Source organism: Canis lupus, chromosome 37, assembly GCF_011100685.1.
Source record: "Canis lupus familiaris isolate Mischka breed German Shepherd chromosome 37, alternate assembly UU_Cfam_GSD_1.0, whole genome shotgun sequence".
Lineage (NCBI taxonomy): Eukaryota > Metazoa > Chordata > Mammalia > Carnivora > Canidae > Canis > Canis lupus.
The window spans coordinates 1,800,024-1,814,541 of record NC_049258.1 but is presented as its reverse complement, the minus strand read 5'-3'; the positions used below and the strand labels follow the sequence as shown (position 1 = coordinate 1,814,541).

Here is a 14,518-nt window from a genome sequence, read left to right as displayed (position 1 = left end):
AAGGCTACCCTCTACCTGCACCAGTAAACACAAAGGCTTCTGAGAATTTCTTTTTGGGAGCAATTTTTTTTAAGTACAAAAATAAGAAGAAAGTCCCCCCCAAAATACTTTCAGTGAATGGTTCTGATTTATAAAAAGTCAGTGAAATTCAGTGACACAAAAAATACACAATGTTTGAACGACAAAGCCTTTCGGTGCAATAGAGGACATTGACACACGCCATGAGAAAACAGCCTGAAATACAAAAATACAGCTGTGATCCAGGAAATGGCACCAAATTAGAGCGGTTTTATTATTTAACATACCAATGTATATACATTATCCTCCCGAATAAGAAACAGTTTGATTCCAAAGTTTAAAATGTTGTTTCCAAAATGAATCCTTATTGTAAGTTTGAAAAAACAAAAAAGTCCTGCAAATTAACATGAACAATTTTGATCCTTCACTACAATATGCACCCTGTACCAATCACCTCTTTCATACAAAATGTGTATTATAAATAAAACTTTCAAAAAAGATCTTGGATGATTATTGCACGTCATACAGAATGCTTGCCGCTCTCTGAAAGGCTTTCAGCCCTTGACTGCTTTCACTGTTTAAAATATTGGCCTATGTAGGATCATAGATGAGGTTTACCAGAAACAGGAAAATATAATCTTACCGGACTACTTCTGTCACTTTTTCTACAATAAGAATGACTTGTTTTCTACTGTTAAAAGCAAGGACAAGATCCAGACAAATTGAAAGTCCTGTTCAAATGTCAGTTTTCTCTTTTCAAGTAGAAACCACTCGAAGAGGCATTTTGCTGGGTCATATATTTCTACTCTCTAGGACCAGCCCTTATTTAAGTGTATTTGTCAAAGGTCACACCACAGGATTTGGAATAACGCTGGCCATCAGCAACATTTACTGTCTGGGTTTCAAGGTCTTCAACCTCTCTTCGCACTAGTAAAGGCCGCGCAAGTCAGCCAGGATGCCACGGCCTGGAAAGCGAGAGCCTTCCTAACCAGCTTCGTGTCATCCAGCACAGCGCCTGGCAAAGAGCAGGCCCTCAACAAATACCTGATGAACGGATGCACTAACCCTTGGGACCATTTCCTCTACTTAGAAATAATAACGATTTATGAGTACTACGTTGATCTTGGGTACACCGAACTAACATGATGGCTAAACAAAGAGCACACAGGACATGGCACAGACACCGTTAGCTTCTATAATCCTGTCCCAGGACAGCTTGTATATTTTAAGGGTTAAAACTATTCCAATAATAAAAATTGATTAGTCAAATATTTTTATTTTGCCAAGGGTCTCTAACAGTATTGGCCTTTGGCAATCCCCAAACATACAATGAACCCCAAACAAAACAAAACAAAATTGCACTATTACAAGGAAATGAGTCCGTGAAAGCAGAGAGGAGGAGCCAGTTAAGGAACAGCCACTTCAAGGAGACGGTTGTTTTTTCGTTTGCACGTTGGGACACTCCCATTTTTCTGGTTGCCCTGAATAAACTTCACACATACTTTATCCTGTCTGAACTGCACCAGGAACCTACAGGAAAAGAAGAGGACAAATTATAAGAAAAGTGCACATGGGGCAGTGGATGATGACGCTAGCATGAACTTTTGTTCCCTGGTGGATATTGACCTTGACGAGTATTCCCACTTCCCATCAGCACTTCCTTCAGTCACCACTTGGCCCCAAGGAAACCGAAGTTCATTAACTCACCATGTTCCGGTAAGAAGGGCTAAAAAGAACTATTTCCACGTTTCACATGGGAAGACCAACATGCTATTCTCCTATTTCTCTCCATTTTTGCATAGAGAACATATAAGTGGGGTGGGGGTGGGGGGGCGTGTCCTATGAAATTATCAACAATTTGAGAAAATGAACTGAAAAATGTCAGGAAAGGGGTCTAGAGACCCTCCAGACTGTGATTTCCAAACACTGGCTCCTCACCTATTTCCTGAACAATTCTTATCATGTCCACATGCTATGCTAATTGTTGTTTCTACCGTAAATAAATAAATATACTCAAAATATGGAAGAATAATAAAATCACCAGCTTGATCTGCCCCTTAGGTTTTTAAATATCCATTAAATAGATATTAAAAAATATCTATGTAAAGCTATAAAATTTATGAGCTCTATCAGTGTACACCCAAAGCCACCTCTTACCCTACCAGAAATACATGTGCTACATCACGGAAACCATATTCTAGTCCAAATCTTTCCTTTCACAGACCATCAGGGATCAAGTGTCTGTCCACAAGATTATTCATCACACGTTCCTTCCACAAACATACCGCCTTCCCCCGGGTGACGGCCGTGAGCGACACCTTACGTTTGCAGTGAGGTCCCCACCTGCAAGGCTGGCATCCCTGCAGAGGCAGGAGAGTGGCACGGCTGGTCCAGAACCCAGGCCGTCCTACCTCAAAGCTAGCGTTCTTCTCTCCACCATAAGAGTCAGTACAGTGGCATCATGTTTCCGGTATGCCTCTCAGGGCACGGTTTTCTGAGTTGCTGGCATGTAGCTGAGTCACCCCAACAACGATGTGATAGATCACATGCTCCCTGGATCCACCACAACAGCAAACATCAGAACAGCTCTGTTGTGTACACATTAGTCTCTGTGTCATGCTTCGCAAACATTATCTACTGGAGTGAAATGTGACACGGAAGCTCCTGATTTATCAGCTGGTTTAATGGGATAGGACTTCCGAGCTTCTAAATGGGCTGTTTCTTCACAACTGCAGTCACTGAATAACAGGGTTATAATTCCAAAATCGCATCATAGATAATACACACCAGTATCTAGGTGCCTCAAAGAAAGAAAGCACCTTTTGAATCTAATGCCAATACACACATTTAAGAAATCGAATCTTTTGACATCTGACTACTTTTAGTTTAATAAAGCAGAGGGGGTTCTCTTCCTGTAACTTTAGCATTGGCTGTCTTCACGTTCACGATTCATGAGGCAATTCACTCCGGAAACAACAATAATAGTGAAGGTGTACTGGGTATTTATCATGCACCAAGCGCTGTTCCTAGTCGGCTACTTATATTAATGCAACTTTAAAATAATCTTATGAGGCAAGTAATATTATTTATGTCTATTTCACAGAATAGAAAACTGAAGCATGGCCCACAGTATGGACATGTACTCAGAGATTCATTCTCCAGCAAACAACAGTGTTGAATGCATTAGAACTTCACAGCAGAAAGAATTTAGATGATTTGTTCTGATTTAAAATATTCACAAAAACAACTGTGTAAGTTAAAATGATATATATCTATGTCTCTCTGTGTGTAAGTGTGCATACATGTACATATAAATGCACACACTTAAAATCTTTAATAGAACAAATTCACTTTGGTATTTTTCAACACATTCTGGACTTCGTTTTTAGGAATTTTTTTTAGAAATATTATACATTTCGTTGAAGGTCATCCTTAAAATGCAATCTATTTATGGACTGAAAAGTTTGAGAGTTTAAGGACTAGGAATTACAACTTAGGTTAAAACGGCTCTAAGGAGTAAATAGGACTTTGACTCTCCTCCTGGAAACTGACATCCAGTTTTTCCATCATGACCACAGAGACTGGGTTTGTTAAAATAATTACTTCTCTTCTGAAAAGGTCACACTTGTGAGGAAGGCGTAGGTCGCTGAACTGCACGCTGTTTATATGCTAATCTGTAGAGTTGGCAGTGAAATGGATTAAAGCCACTTCGGGCTGAAAAACATACATCATGGGCACTCCCCGCCCATGACTTTGTAAAATTCTGTTTAAATTTAAAATGGTCTCCAAGGAGGTGTATAATCCCTGCTTACGAGCTCTAAGGGTCATGAAACTAAGGCTACCTCAGCCCCTGCTCGGCCACAGCTCCCCACCTGGGTAGGCAGGTGCCCACAAGTGCCAGGCGGGGTTTCGTCTGTTATTTTGTTTCTATGAAACCAACCGACAATTAGGAATTGGAGAAAGAAAGGTGCTATGGATTGGTTTACCATGCTACCAAATGTCTTGTTTTCTTCGCACAGCCACCCTGCAAACTGGCACTCACACAAGGGTGTGTACTGAAAGCTGACACATCCAGAACATCGTACCCCTCTCTGCGACAAGGCCAGTCTCTGCCCCCACAAACAAACGATCCCATGATCATGTGCCCCACACAAAAACTGTGAGAACCACCAAAGGGGTTCTGTGGTTGCTTATGTAGGAGCAACGCGGCTCGCGCTATCCCGCCCAGCCTCTCGGGAGAGGCATGATGTGCAACAAGACGGCATATCTGGGAAGAGCGGTAGTAAAGAAAGATTGTGCATTTTCACCAGCGAATACTTTCTTTACAGCGGGGGCGGTGTTCCTACAATACGAGATTGGGAAATGCTTGAAAGCAGCAATCATTTGTGGCCTGGATGTTGATGTGACTTTCTCTGTAAAGACAGCCTCATTAATGTAGGGAGCCAACCCTGAGGCTGCTTCAACCACACACCAAGGAGCTCCTGCTTCTGGGACACACAGGATCTTCCCAGGATTGGTGGGAATTACCAGTTTGCACCAGAACAGAAGCCCTGCATCCCAAGCTATGAAACATTTCAGCTAAAGGGAGTTTAAAGTTCTAATGGGCCCTCAGGAGTTAAAATCTTGACTGCAGCCTGACTAGTCATTATATTTCTTCTCTAATACTCTTTGTTTACTGAAAAAAGGACCCAACGACAAGAAAAGTTAGTCCAAACCTCAAGTTCCAACACAGAGGATACATAAAGGTCAACTTCCCACTAGTCTAAACACCATTCTTAGAGTACAATGTGCATAGACGATGAACCTAAGGTTTTGTAAATCCTAAAACATCAAGGAGTTAGTGTGGCTTACAGAGGGATAAAGATGGGTATGAGTTTATTTTAGAAAGACTTTTAGAAAGAAGTGAAATAGAATAGGCTGGCAAAATCTTAATGAGAAAATAAAATCATTTCTTGAGCAATCTGGTGATGTCAATTCTTACTATACATGCAAAGAAGTACGTAAGCAGGTAGTAAATGATCTATTGAAAGGTAAAGTAGCCAATCAAGTATCAATCAGCATAGTAACTCAAATTCATTCAAATGATCTCATATTGATAGATTTAGTAAGGGGGGGATGCTCCCTCCAACCTGCATGTAAATGATCAGTCTCTATAATTAGAGCCCTACTGTGAAGCAAAGAAAAAAGGGAAATTTCAGATTTAAATATAGCAGTCTTAGCACACTAGTCAACCCTTGTCACTATGGAAAGCTTATTCTGTAACTCTAGTTGTCTATATGTGAAAAAAAAGGCATCGCAAATGCAACACATCCACAACAGCACTCTTGATTTCACCCCACCCTGGCCACCCCCAAACCCTTCCTTCTTCAATCTATCTATTGCAGTAAATGCTACCACCTTTTGGGCTCAGGCCCCAAACCTTGCATCCAACCTGATAATAAGTCCTTTTGTTTTCCTCCAAATTAATTTGGAATCTGACTTTCTCACTACTTCCCACTCACACCCTAGCCTAAGTCATCCTAGACAACTCAGAGAAGCTGCTCACTTTTTTCTCCTATATTCTATTTTCTATTTTCTCTCCTATTTTCTCACTATTGCCTCCCAAGAGCTGTTTTCCATATTGCAGCCAAAGCAATCTTAGAAAATCACAAATGGGATCATGCCATCCCCCCTGGCTTAAAACCTCTAATGGCATTCCATCATCTACAGTAAAATCCCAGCTCCTAACCTCAGCTGCCAAGCTCTGGCCGGGTCTCTGCCTGTCTCTCCAGAATCTTTCTACCATTCCACTCTACCACTTTCTCTCCAGTGTCAGGGCCGCCTTTGCACCTGCTGCCCCCTGCCCTGGACGGTACCTCCTGAGATTCTTGCCTGGCTGGCTCCCTTGACTCCAGTCTCGACTCAAATGTCACCGCATCAAAGGGGCCTCCCTGACCTCCCTGTCAAAAACAGCACCCTCTGGCCCTTACCCTGCTTTGTTTCCCTCCACAAGCACTTGTCACTAACCACAGTACTATCACCTATTTCTTATTTATGCATATTTGTCTCTGCTACCAGGATGTCAGGAACATGAAGCCAAGGACCTGACCAGCACCCTTCACTGCCCATCCACCATCTAGAACAAATACCAGACACACACTCGCTCCCTAAAGGTAGTGATCGCATAAATGGATGAGATCGGAGTCTCATCCATTTGATCAAAGCAATAAAGCTAAAGGTGAAATGGCACATTCAAACGATGATGCACATACTCGTCCGAAATTTCGATATTGAGCTTCTGTTTGGTTTGGCTGAGAGTCGTCCGATACAGCTTGGTGGCCATTTCAATCAGGTGATCACTGCTGAAGAGAAAGTCTCCTTTACTAGCTGCTTCGGAGCCCTACAAGGACAAAGCAAGAGTCAGACTATCATAAAAGGCAGCTTAGGAGATAAATGTTTACAGGTTTGGCCGAACACATATTTACAGCCTCTTTAAAACATCAGCTACTGGAGTCCACTCTTCCAAATACACAGTAACAACAAAAGCGGTATTTCTTCCAACTTGCTCAGAGCACTTTTAGTAAGGTTACCTAACCTCATGCTGCCCCAAAAGTTGGTGGATGGGCCAGAGGCACCTCAGCACCACCTGGGAGCTTGTTAGAAAAGCAGAACCTCGGGTCTGCCGCAGGCCTGCTGACGAGGAACCGCAGAAGGATCCCTGAGTGATTTGTTTGCGCATTCAGGCTTGAGAAGCACTGACCTAACCTATAGCTCATTCTGAAAGCACTATTTAAAAACATTCCTCAGTGATTCAGTTAAAAAAAAAAAAAAAAAACCAAGAACAACAACACTTCCAACAAACATCCTAGGGCAGTGGCTCTTCCCCTAAGCTACACAAGGGAGCTTGCGAAAAGTAGGATGTTGTGCCTCATTCCAAGAAACTCCGATTTGGTGGGACTGGGGCATGGCCAGGCATCAGCATTATTATTATAAAGTGTAATCAAGGCTCAGAATCACTGTTGTAGAACTGGATGTGCTCTCTTGGAGTTAAGATCCACAGTAGGGAAAACAGGCTGAACCAAGCTTATGGGATTTTCCTAACTGTAGACGCAGCAAGATAGATGCACCATCACCTAGATCCACGTCCCTAAAGATGATTAATACTTGCTCACATCTGCTTATTCAGTGACTATTTATTATACGATCAGAACTATACATATAACTATACATATGCATCTCATTTAATCCTTTTAACAACACTATGAAGTAGTACTACCATTTGAAGGAGGAGAAAAATTCAGTAGGCACATGGAAGTTCCATGATTTGGCAAAGGTCACAGTTAAATTAGTAAGACCAACTCCACAGCCTACATTCTTAGCTAGTCCATTTAAATCAGGAGGTCCTAGTTAAGCTAAAAAAAAGAAAGCACAGAATGTTGCACAGAATGTTAAAAGGTCTGCAGGTCAAAATGGTTAGGCAGTTGTTTTATTGTGGTTGCATTCTTTAACTAAAAATTCACAAGTTAGGGTAGCCCGGGTGGCTCAGCGGTTTAGTGCCGCCTTTGGCCCAGGGCATGATCCTGGGGTCCTGGGATTGAGTCCTGCATTGGGCTCCCTGCGGGGAGCCTGCTTCTCCCTCTGCCTGTGTCTCTGCTGCTCTGTCTTTCTCTGTCTCATGAATGAATAAATAAAATCTTTAAAAAAATAAAAAAATTAAAAAAAATTCACAAGTTAAAGATGAACAAGGGGGCATTTACTAAGTTGGTAGAGAGAATAAACAACAGGGGGAAGCATAAAACACCCTGATATTTCCACGAAATTATACTCAAAATCATGCACAACGCAGTGAGCACAAACCAAAACTGCTCAGTGAAACTGGAACTCAACGACAAGGTAATAAATGTGATTAAGTAATTTCAGTTAATCAATTTCAATTATCGAAAAACCAAGCCTGAGATTTTACATGGGAGTGAATATAGCCAAAATTTGCAAATCGGTAAGAAGTTTATGTATTGTAAGCTTTAAGTAGGAACATTACTCAGATGTGGAAAATTAGAATTCACTGGCTCAGAGATTGGGCAAATGCAGAAATCTTTCAGTCAAATCAATAGTTGAAACTTTACCTCTTTGAGGTGGACGGCAAAGAAGCCATCGTTTTGTGAGCTCATGGACACTTTGGTCACATCCACCAAAGGAACCTCTGACTTGATCTGCCCCGACTTTTGATCAGCAAGGAGGAGATTGTTATTTGTTAAGAGGAAAATCCGGGATGTGCTCTAAAACAAAACGAAAAAAATAAGGATGTAAAACCAATGATCAAAAATACCCCAAGTGGTCCATGAGCTTCAAACATTCATTTGTAGAAATGCCCATTTTATTCTGTATCTTTCAGCACGCAGACTTACATAACCTGAAACACCCTAAAAACATAGACAATATATCTTAAGTCATGAAAGTTTCAGAGAACAAGCAATATTTCACCTAAGCTTAAAGGTTAAGGGGAAACAGCTTCCTGTACAGGAATTCTACAGAGAATATAAAATGCAAATCTGAATAATCAGAAAACTGAAGATGACTGTCCCAACACTCCTTACAGGTCTTCAGGGTTCATGTGTTACCTTCCCATTGGCACGGTTAATTTTGTTCACAACTTCAGCAATGATAATCTTTTCTTCAATGGCATCCTTGAGTTTCTTATACTTGGGATTCTTGTTGATTTCCAGGTAGGCTCCTTGGAATGGTTGCCCAACGCTACGGGGAAGAAACATTCCTTCACATTAGAAACAGTTCCCAATGGAGGCATCACTGAATAAAGGTAAAAGACGTCAGCTGAATCTGAAGAGTGTCCCTTCGTCAGAGTTAATTTTATACATCCTATACATGTCCTAAATAAAAGAGGAAATGAAACCTTAAGCCTATTTCAGCATTTTGCTGAAATAAGCCTATTTATTTTTTATAATATATAATTATATAAAATATAATTAAGCCTATTTCACCTTAAGCATTTTGTAGGTAGGAGTTTGGTAAAGATCTTATCGTATGGAACAATCATGATAGAAACCAGTCACAAGAAAGAGAGCCGAGCCCCAAGGACATGGTCTCGTGTGAAGGGAAAGGCAATTCCTTCTAATTGGCTAACAGAAAGTTAACAGCTGCCTACAAAGGACTTCCAGTGCCTTTCAACACTATGTGGCGATGGAGAAAAGAGCACAGATCATTACCATCACCTGCTTCAAAGAGAAACTTCATTTTCTTGCAGAGAATAAGAAAATCAAGAGGCCGTCTGGGGGAGAACAGGGCCAGAACAACCACTTTAGAAGAGAACTACAGAGCACTTAATATAACCATGGATCTCTGGCTCTAAATAGGCGATATGTGAAAGGGGAACCAGGCCTCTCCTCCTAGGACATGGCCCTAAATGGACAAGGTAAACATTCAGAACTGGAGCAGTTTTCTTTCAAACAAACTACATCTGACAAGTAGCACAATCGTGCACTAAGATGTCAATTTCCCTAAGGGTCTGTAGGGTGACACTTTCAGGGCAGCTTCTTCCAAGACACCATTTAAAAAAAAAAAAAAAAAAAACCTAAAAAACAAACCCCAAGGCCAAAACAAAACAAAACAAAAATCCCACCAACAAAACAAAACAAAAATAACAACCCAGCCAACCAACCAACCAAACTGGCTTTATTCTGAGCTATAAAGTTCTGGCAATTTGCAACACAATTTTAAACGCTTGTGCCATGGGTGGAGGATTGGGGAAGAAAAATCCACGTAGGTGGTCAGTGTTTCACAGCTCTCAGCATATAAAAGGCTGACACCCATGAGGGCTGCTGCTTCACACAGTGGTGGGAGGGTAAACCATCCCACCCCGCTGACTGCGGCAGGCTGAACAGAGCACCATGCCTGAAAAAGGATAAAACTACCCAAAAAGGACTTGGCTTGATGTTAGTATTTTTTTCCTGTTGCTCACATTCAAGCGTGTTTTTAATAATAAAAAGTGCTAAGAGCCTTTGAATTTGTTTCTTCACAAATGTATTTTTCTCTTTCTAGCTTCTCAAGAGTCATCCACGGGGATTTTTTTTTTTAATTTTTATTTATTTACGATAGAGAGAGAGACAGAGAGAGAGAGAGAGAGAGAGGCAGAGACAGGCAGAGGGAGAAGCAGGCTCCATGCACCGGGAGCCCGACGTGGGACTCGATCCCGGGTCTCCAGGACGGCGCCCTGGGCCAAAGGCAGGCCCTAAACTGCTGCGCCACCCAGGGATCCCCAACGGGGAATGTTAATTAAGATGATTACGGTTTAAAAATCTATAAAGAAAAAGTTAAATAGATTAGTTGCTGGCGAGAGCACACAGGCAATTTTCACATCTGAATGTGCTTCATATAGTAGGCCCTTCGGACAACTTTGGATTCGGATGCTATGCTCGACTTACAGGGAGTAGATGCGGTCACAAGCCGCCAAATCGGCTGACCCAGCAAGTTGTGTCATTGAAAATAGTTAAATCAAATGACCCTGGCAGCAATGTTTATTTTGACTTTTAAAAGGAAGAGCTCTAAAAAATAAATAAATAAACAAACAAATAAATAATTAAAAGGAAGAGCTCTGAAATCTGTGTAAAGACACAGAATATAAACACAGCATCTGTAATACATGTGAATATACTCAGCACGTAATGCTTTTTTATTTCTAGGCCATTCTTTGGGAGAAACTAAAAGTTGTGATAGATTTGGCTTGAAATTGTACGATCTAACTCTTTTGGAAACACTGGATGAATAAGGGACAGGAATTCTGGGGAGAAATGATAAACTCGGGAGATAAAAGAGTATTCAGGTAAGCAGTCTGTACCGACGACTTCGCTTGGCCAACTTACAACTGGTGCTCCTTCTTTTACGGAGTACTTGGTGTCGACGATAAAGGACCTGACCTGACCGCACAGCCATGACATCATGCTCCCCCTGAGTTAGCAGACCAGGAAGGCTAGCACAGACCAGGGCTTCAGCAAGGCTCAAAAAGTGATGTGCTGGTTCACTCTTCATTATCATGCAAATGAGTCCGACCCCACTTGTTCCAAGAAGACTGGAATAGTGATTGCAGCGTATTGGCAACAGAAATTGGGCTGGTGTCTGAAAACTGTGGAAAGCTAACAGGAACTTATGACGTGAATTAATTAATTAATTAATTAATTAATTAATTTATTTCAATGTGAATTTATCTTAATAGCCTATACAATTTGTATTTTTAAACGACAGCTTCTGAATTGTGTAGGGAAGCATTCGGGCTAATGCCAATGAAGAAAAACCGACAAATGTAATCTCATTTCATTGAAGTATGCTATGGAAGCCACTGCTCCAAGGTGTTCATGTGTATGCATATCTAGCTGATTGTAGAAATCATTCATAAAATCAAAAAACCTCTCGTGTATCACCAAGATCAAACTCCACTAGAAACGACCTACAAATATATGTGAGGAACTTTTAAAACACCGACTTTTATGGGTCAAACAAAGCCGTAATACCTAGATGGGTATAAAGCCTTCTTGTCTTTGAAGAGTTCACTGGCTTCTAGTTTTTCTTCGTAAATAAGTTTCTGCTGGTCTGTGAACTGGTCTCTGTATTTTTTACACTGTGAGGAATGAAAAGGGGAAAAGAAAGGTGTCACTTAAACAAATAAATCATTACTCATTCTAAAATATGCTAAATCGATCGAACAGCACCAAGAATAAGAGTAAATGTGTATAAAATACCCATTTAAAAAAAATCAAGAGCATTTTTCCTTTCTTTGGTTCTCGAAGGCTGGTCTTGGAAAATGTCATACAAACTACTGTTTGTATCGTGGAACATGGGATGCTTCTTCAAAAGACACAGGGCCTTGTTGGCATGGGCCCTGCAGGGAGTATCAATCCTCCCACCATGACGTCGGTCCTTGGCATCCTCCAGTCCTTAGGCCATCACACTCACAGTATGAACCACACCATCCATCACGACTCCCTGCACACCGTCACACACACATACAGACAACAGACCCAAAAGCTTCACAAGACAATACTTTCAGCATGTCCTGCACCCATGTATTTTCCATTCCACCATATTTCATTCTACAACCCTGGTCAGTAATCCACTAAATTGATTTAATGACTCAGAAATATGCTACAACCATTGGCTTGAAAAATACTTCTCTGAATCCCCCATTACCATCTTACAATGTGGAACCGGGACCTGAGAAATCTCCCCTTCATCTGGATTCTGAGATGGCACTGCAAGGGCCAGGTTTTTTAGATGAACTCTAAGAGATTTGGTTACAAATGTCGTTGAGCACCGCTGACATAATCATACGAAGGAATGGCAGCAGCATTGCCCATCCTTGCATGAAGAAACACACCCTTCTTGTTCCGTACCCCTGATGCAAGGGAGGTATGGGCAAGACTCAGGGGCTGGGAGCCAGGGGGAGTGGAGGCGGAGCAGAACCCCGGCATTAGAGGCTTCCCATCGTCGCTCCTGAGACAGTTCCACTGACAGACTCAAGAGAGCGGATGAGCACTTGACGCTGGTGAAACTCACCAAAATGACTAAGTTAAGGAACAGAAGTGAGAATCCAGTTCCACATGTTGTGCTGGTACCAATAATACACTAATCAGTGATAATGACGCCCCACATACGTGATTCTGATAAGGGACAAGCCCACGGTGCCCAGCAGGAAAGAGTTTCCTGGAAGACGTGTCCATCAATCATTCACTCACTAAATACAAGCCCTTCAATCAATGATTATATCTGATACTTGTATGTATTCAGGATTCGGTATATCAATTGACTGAATTATTAAAATAAAGTCAACATCTATGTAAGTGCCCTGTGTACTCACCTGGGCAACATCTAAATAAAACATTACATTCTCATAAAATCAAGGAAGCTAAAATATAAGGCACTATCAAATAGATTTCCAGCTTCCCTTTAATTCAGGTAGAGGGAAACTTTAATCTCTTTAATGTCTTAATGAGGCACTCGAAAGGTTTCTCTTCCAGTCCATGAAAATGTGTGTGTTCTCACGTATGTATGTATTCAAGAAATCTCAGAAGGTAAAAAATAAAATAAATCTCAGAAGGAAAACTCTTTCAACCTGTAGGATTTAACTACATCATGTAAAGATGTTCAAATTTTATTATTTCTATTTCTGCAACATTCCTTCAGAAAAGATGAAAAAAAAAAGAGACAAATCAAAACGGAATGAAGTCACGCACGCTCCCTTCCAGCCAAGGCTGAGAGGAGACAACCATGGGAACACCTGGCTGCCCTGGGAATTTTCACAGAAAACCAAGTACATGCATGATTCAAAAATCCTTAGATTTTTGAGAGTCCTCAGGTACATCTCCTCGAGGCTAGAGGAAGAATGTGGCTAAACATCCACTTTGACATACTTGTCAAATGCTCAAAATATATGATAAGGAGGCTCTGGGGCAAAACCTAACAGGGCATTTTTTTTACCCTCCACAAGTGGAAAATCCTTTTTAGCTCCTTGTGAGTAGAATCCAAGAATAGGTAAGGTCTCGATGGCCAGTTCATGTCTATTGGAGATAAGGAAGGCATCTTATTTTTCATATCCAAGAAGTACTTTTGCACCTGTGTTGGGTTTGACAAAAAAAAAAGAAAAGAAAAATGCTAGATGAATAAAATACACCAGAAAAGACAGTCTTACATGAACTGAGATCAAACAGACCAGCCTTTAGTGGAACGCAGCAAGTTTTAGTCTACAAAATGTTGTAAGTCCTCTGGAAAAATCTCTTTTTTTATTCCGTGTATTGATTGGTAAAATCAAAGCTCCACTAAATGGTTAAGAGGAAAGAAGAATGCTGACACCAATATTAATTTTAACATTAACATGAATACTTAACACCAGCTAACACTAGAAAGCTTCATTAAGAGAAGAGAGATGGCCATCAGCCACATGTGGCGACTGATACTTAAATCTCAAGTAAAAAATTTAAAATCCAGGGGATCCCAGGGTGGCTCAGTGGTTGAGCACCTGCCTTCGGCCCAGGGCGTGATCCTGGAGTCCCGGGATCGAGTCCTGCGTCAGACTCCCTGCATGGAGCCTGCTTCTCCCTCTGCCTGTGTCTCTGCCTCTCTCTGTCTCTGTATCTTTCATGAATAAATAAATAAAATCTTAAAAAAAAAACCCTAAAATCCGGCTCGTGAGTTGCGTTCGTCCCACTTCAAGTCAGCCACACGTGGCCGGGTCTCCTGTACTGCACGTACCACAAGGACACAGGACATTTTCATCACTGCGGGGTTTCGTGGGCAGCGCAGCTCTAGAGGATCCGACGTGAGCCCTGCAGGCATCGTAGGAGCTTTCTACTGTCGCTCCGCTTAGAGGTGACAAAATGAGGTCCACAGAGGTCCTCTGCCCAAGTCACGCTCCGGGTGCGGTGGAGCACGCTGGCCCCCGAGCCGCACTCTTCCCCTGCGAGCCGGAGCGGCGCGGTCAGGCTGGCGCCCATGGCCCTGGCCCTCGCCCCGTGCGGCC

At 41.8% G+C, this 14,518-nt stretch overlaps 1 protein-coding gene across 6 annotated transcripts in view; it reads right to left on the bottom strand.

The window, feature by feature from the left end:
* Nucleotides 1-268: 268 nt before the first annotated feature.
* Nucleotides 269-14,518, bottom strand: part of MYO1B (myosin IB) — a 175,602-nt gene continuing 161,352 nt past the window's right edge. For all 6 annotated transcript variants that reach the window (XM_038585198.1, XM_038585197.1, XM_038585200.1 and 3 more), the window contains 6 exons: nucleotides 13,480-13,614; nucleotides 11,517-11,623; nucleotides 8,616-8,748; nucleotides 8,121-8,273; nucleotides 6,270-6,397; nucleotides 269-1,548 (listed from right to left, as the gene is read on the bottom strand). In XM_038585198.1, coding sequence (XP_038441126.1) covers nucleotides 1,425-1,548; nucleotides 6,270-6,397; nucleotides 8,121-8,273; nucleotides 8,616-8,748; nucleotides 11,517-11,623; nucleotides 13,480-13,614 — 780 coding nt within the window. In that variant the 3' untranslated portion in view covers nucleotides 269-1,424. The remainder of the gene's footprint in view (nucleotides 1,549-6,269; nucleotides 6,398-8,120; nucleotides 8,274-8,615; nucleotides 8,749-11,516; nucleotides 11,624-13,479; nucleotides 13,615-14,518) is intronic.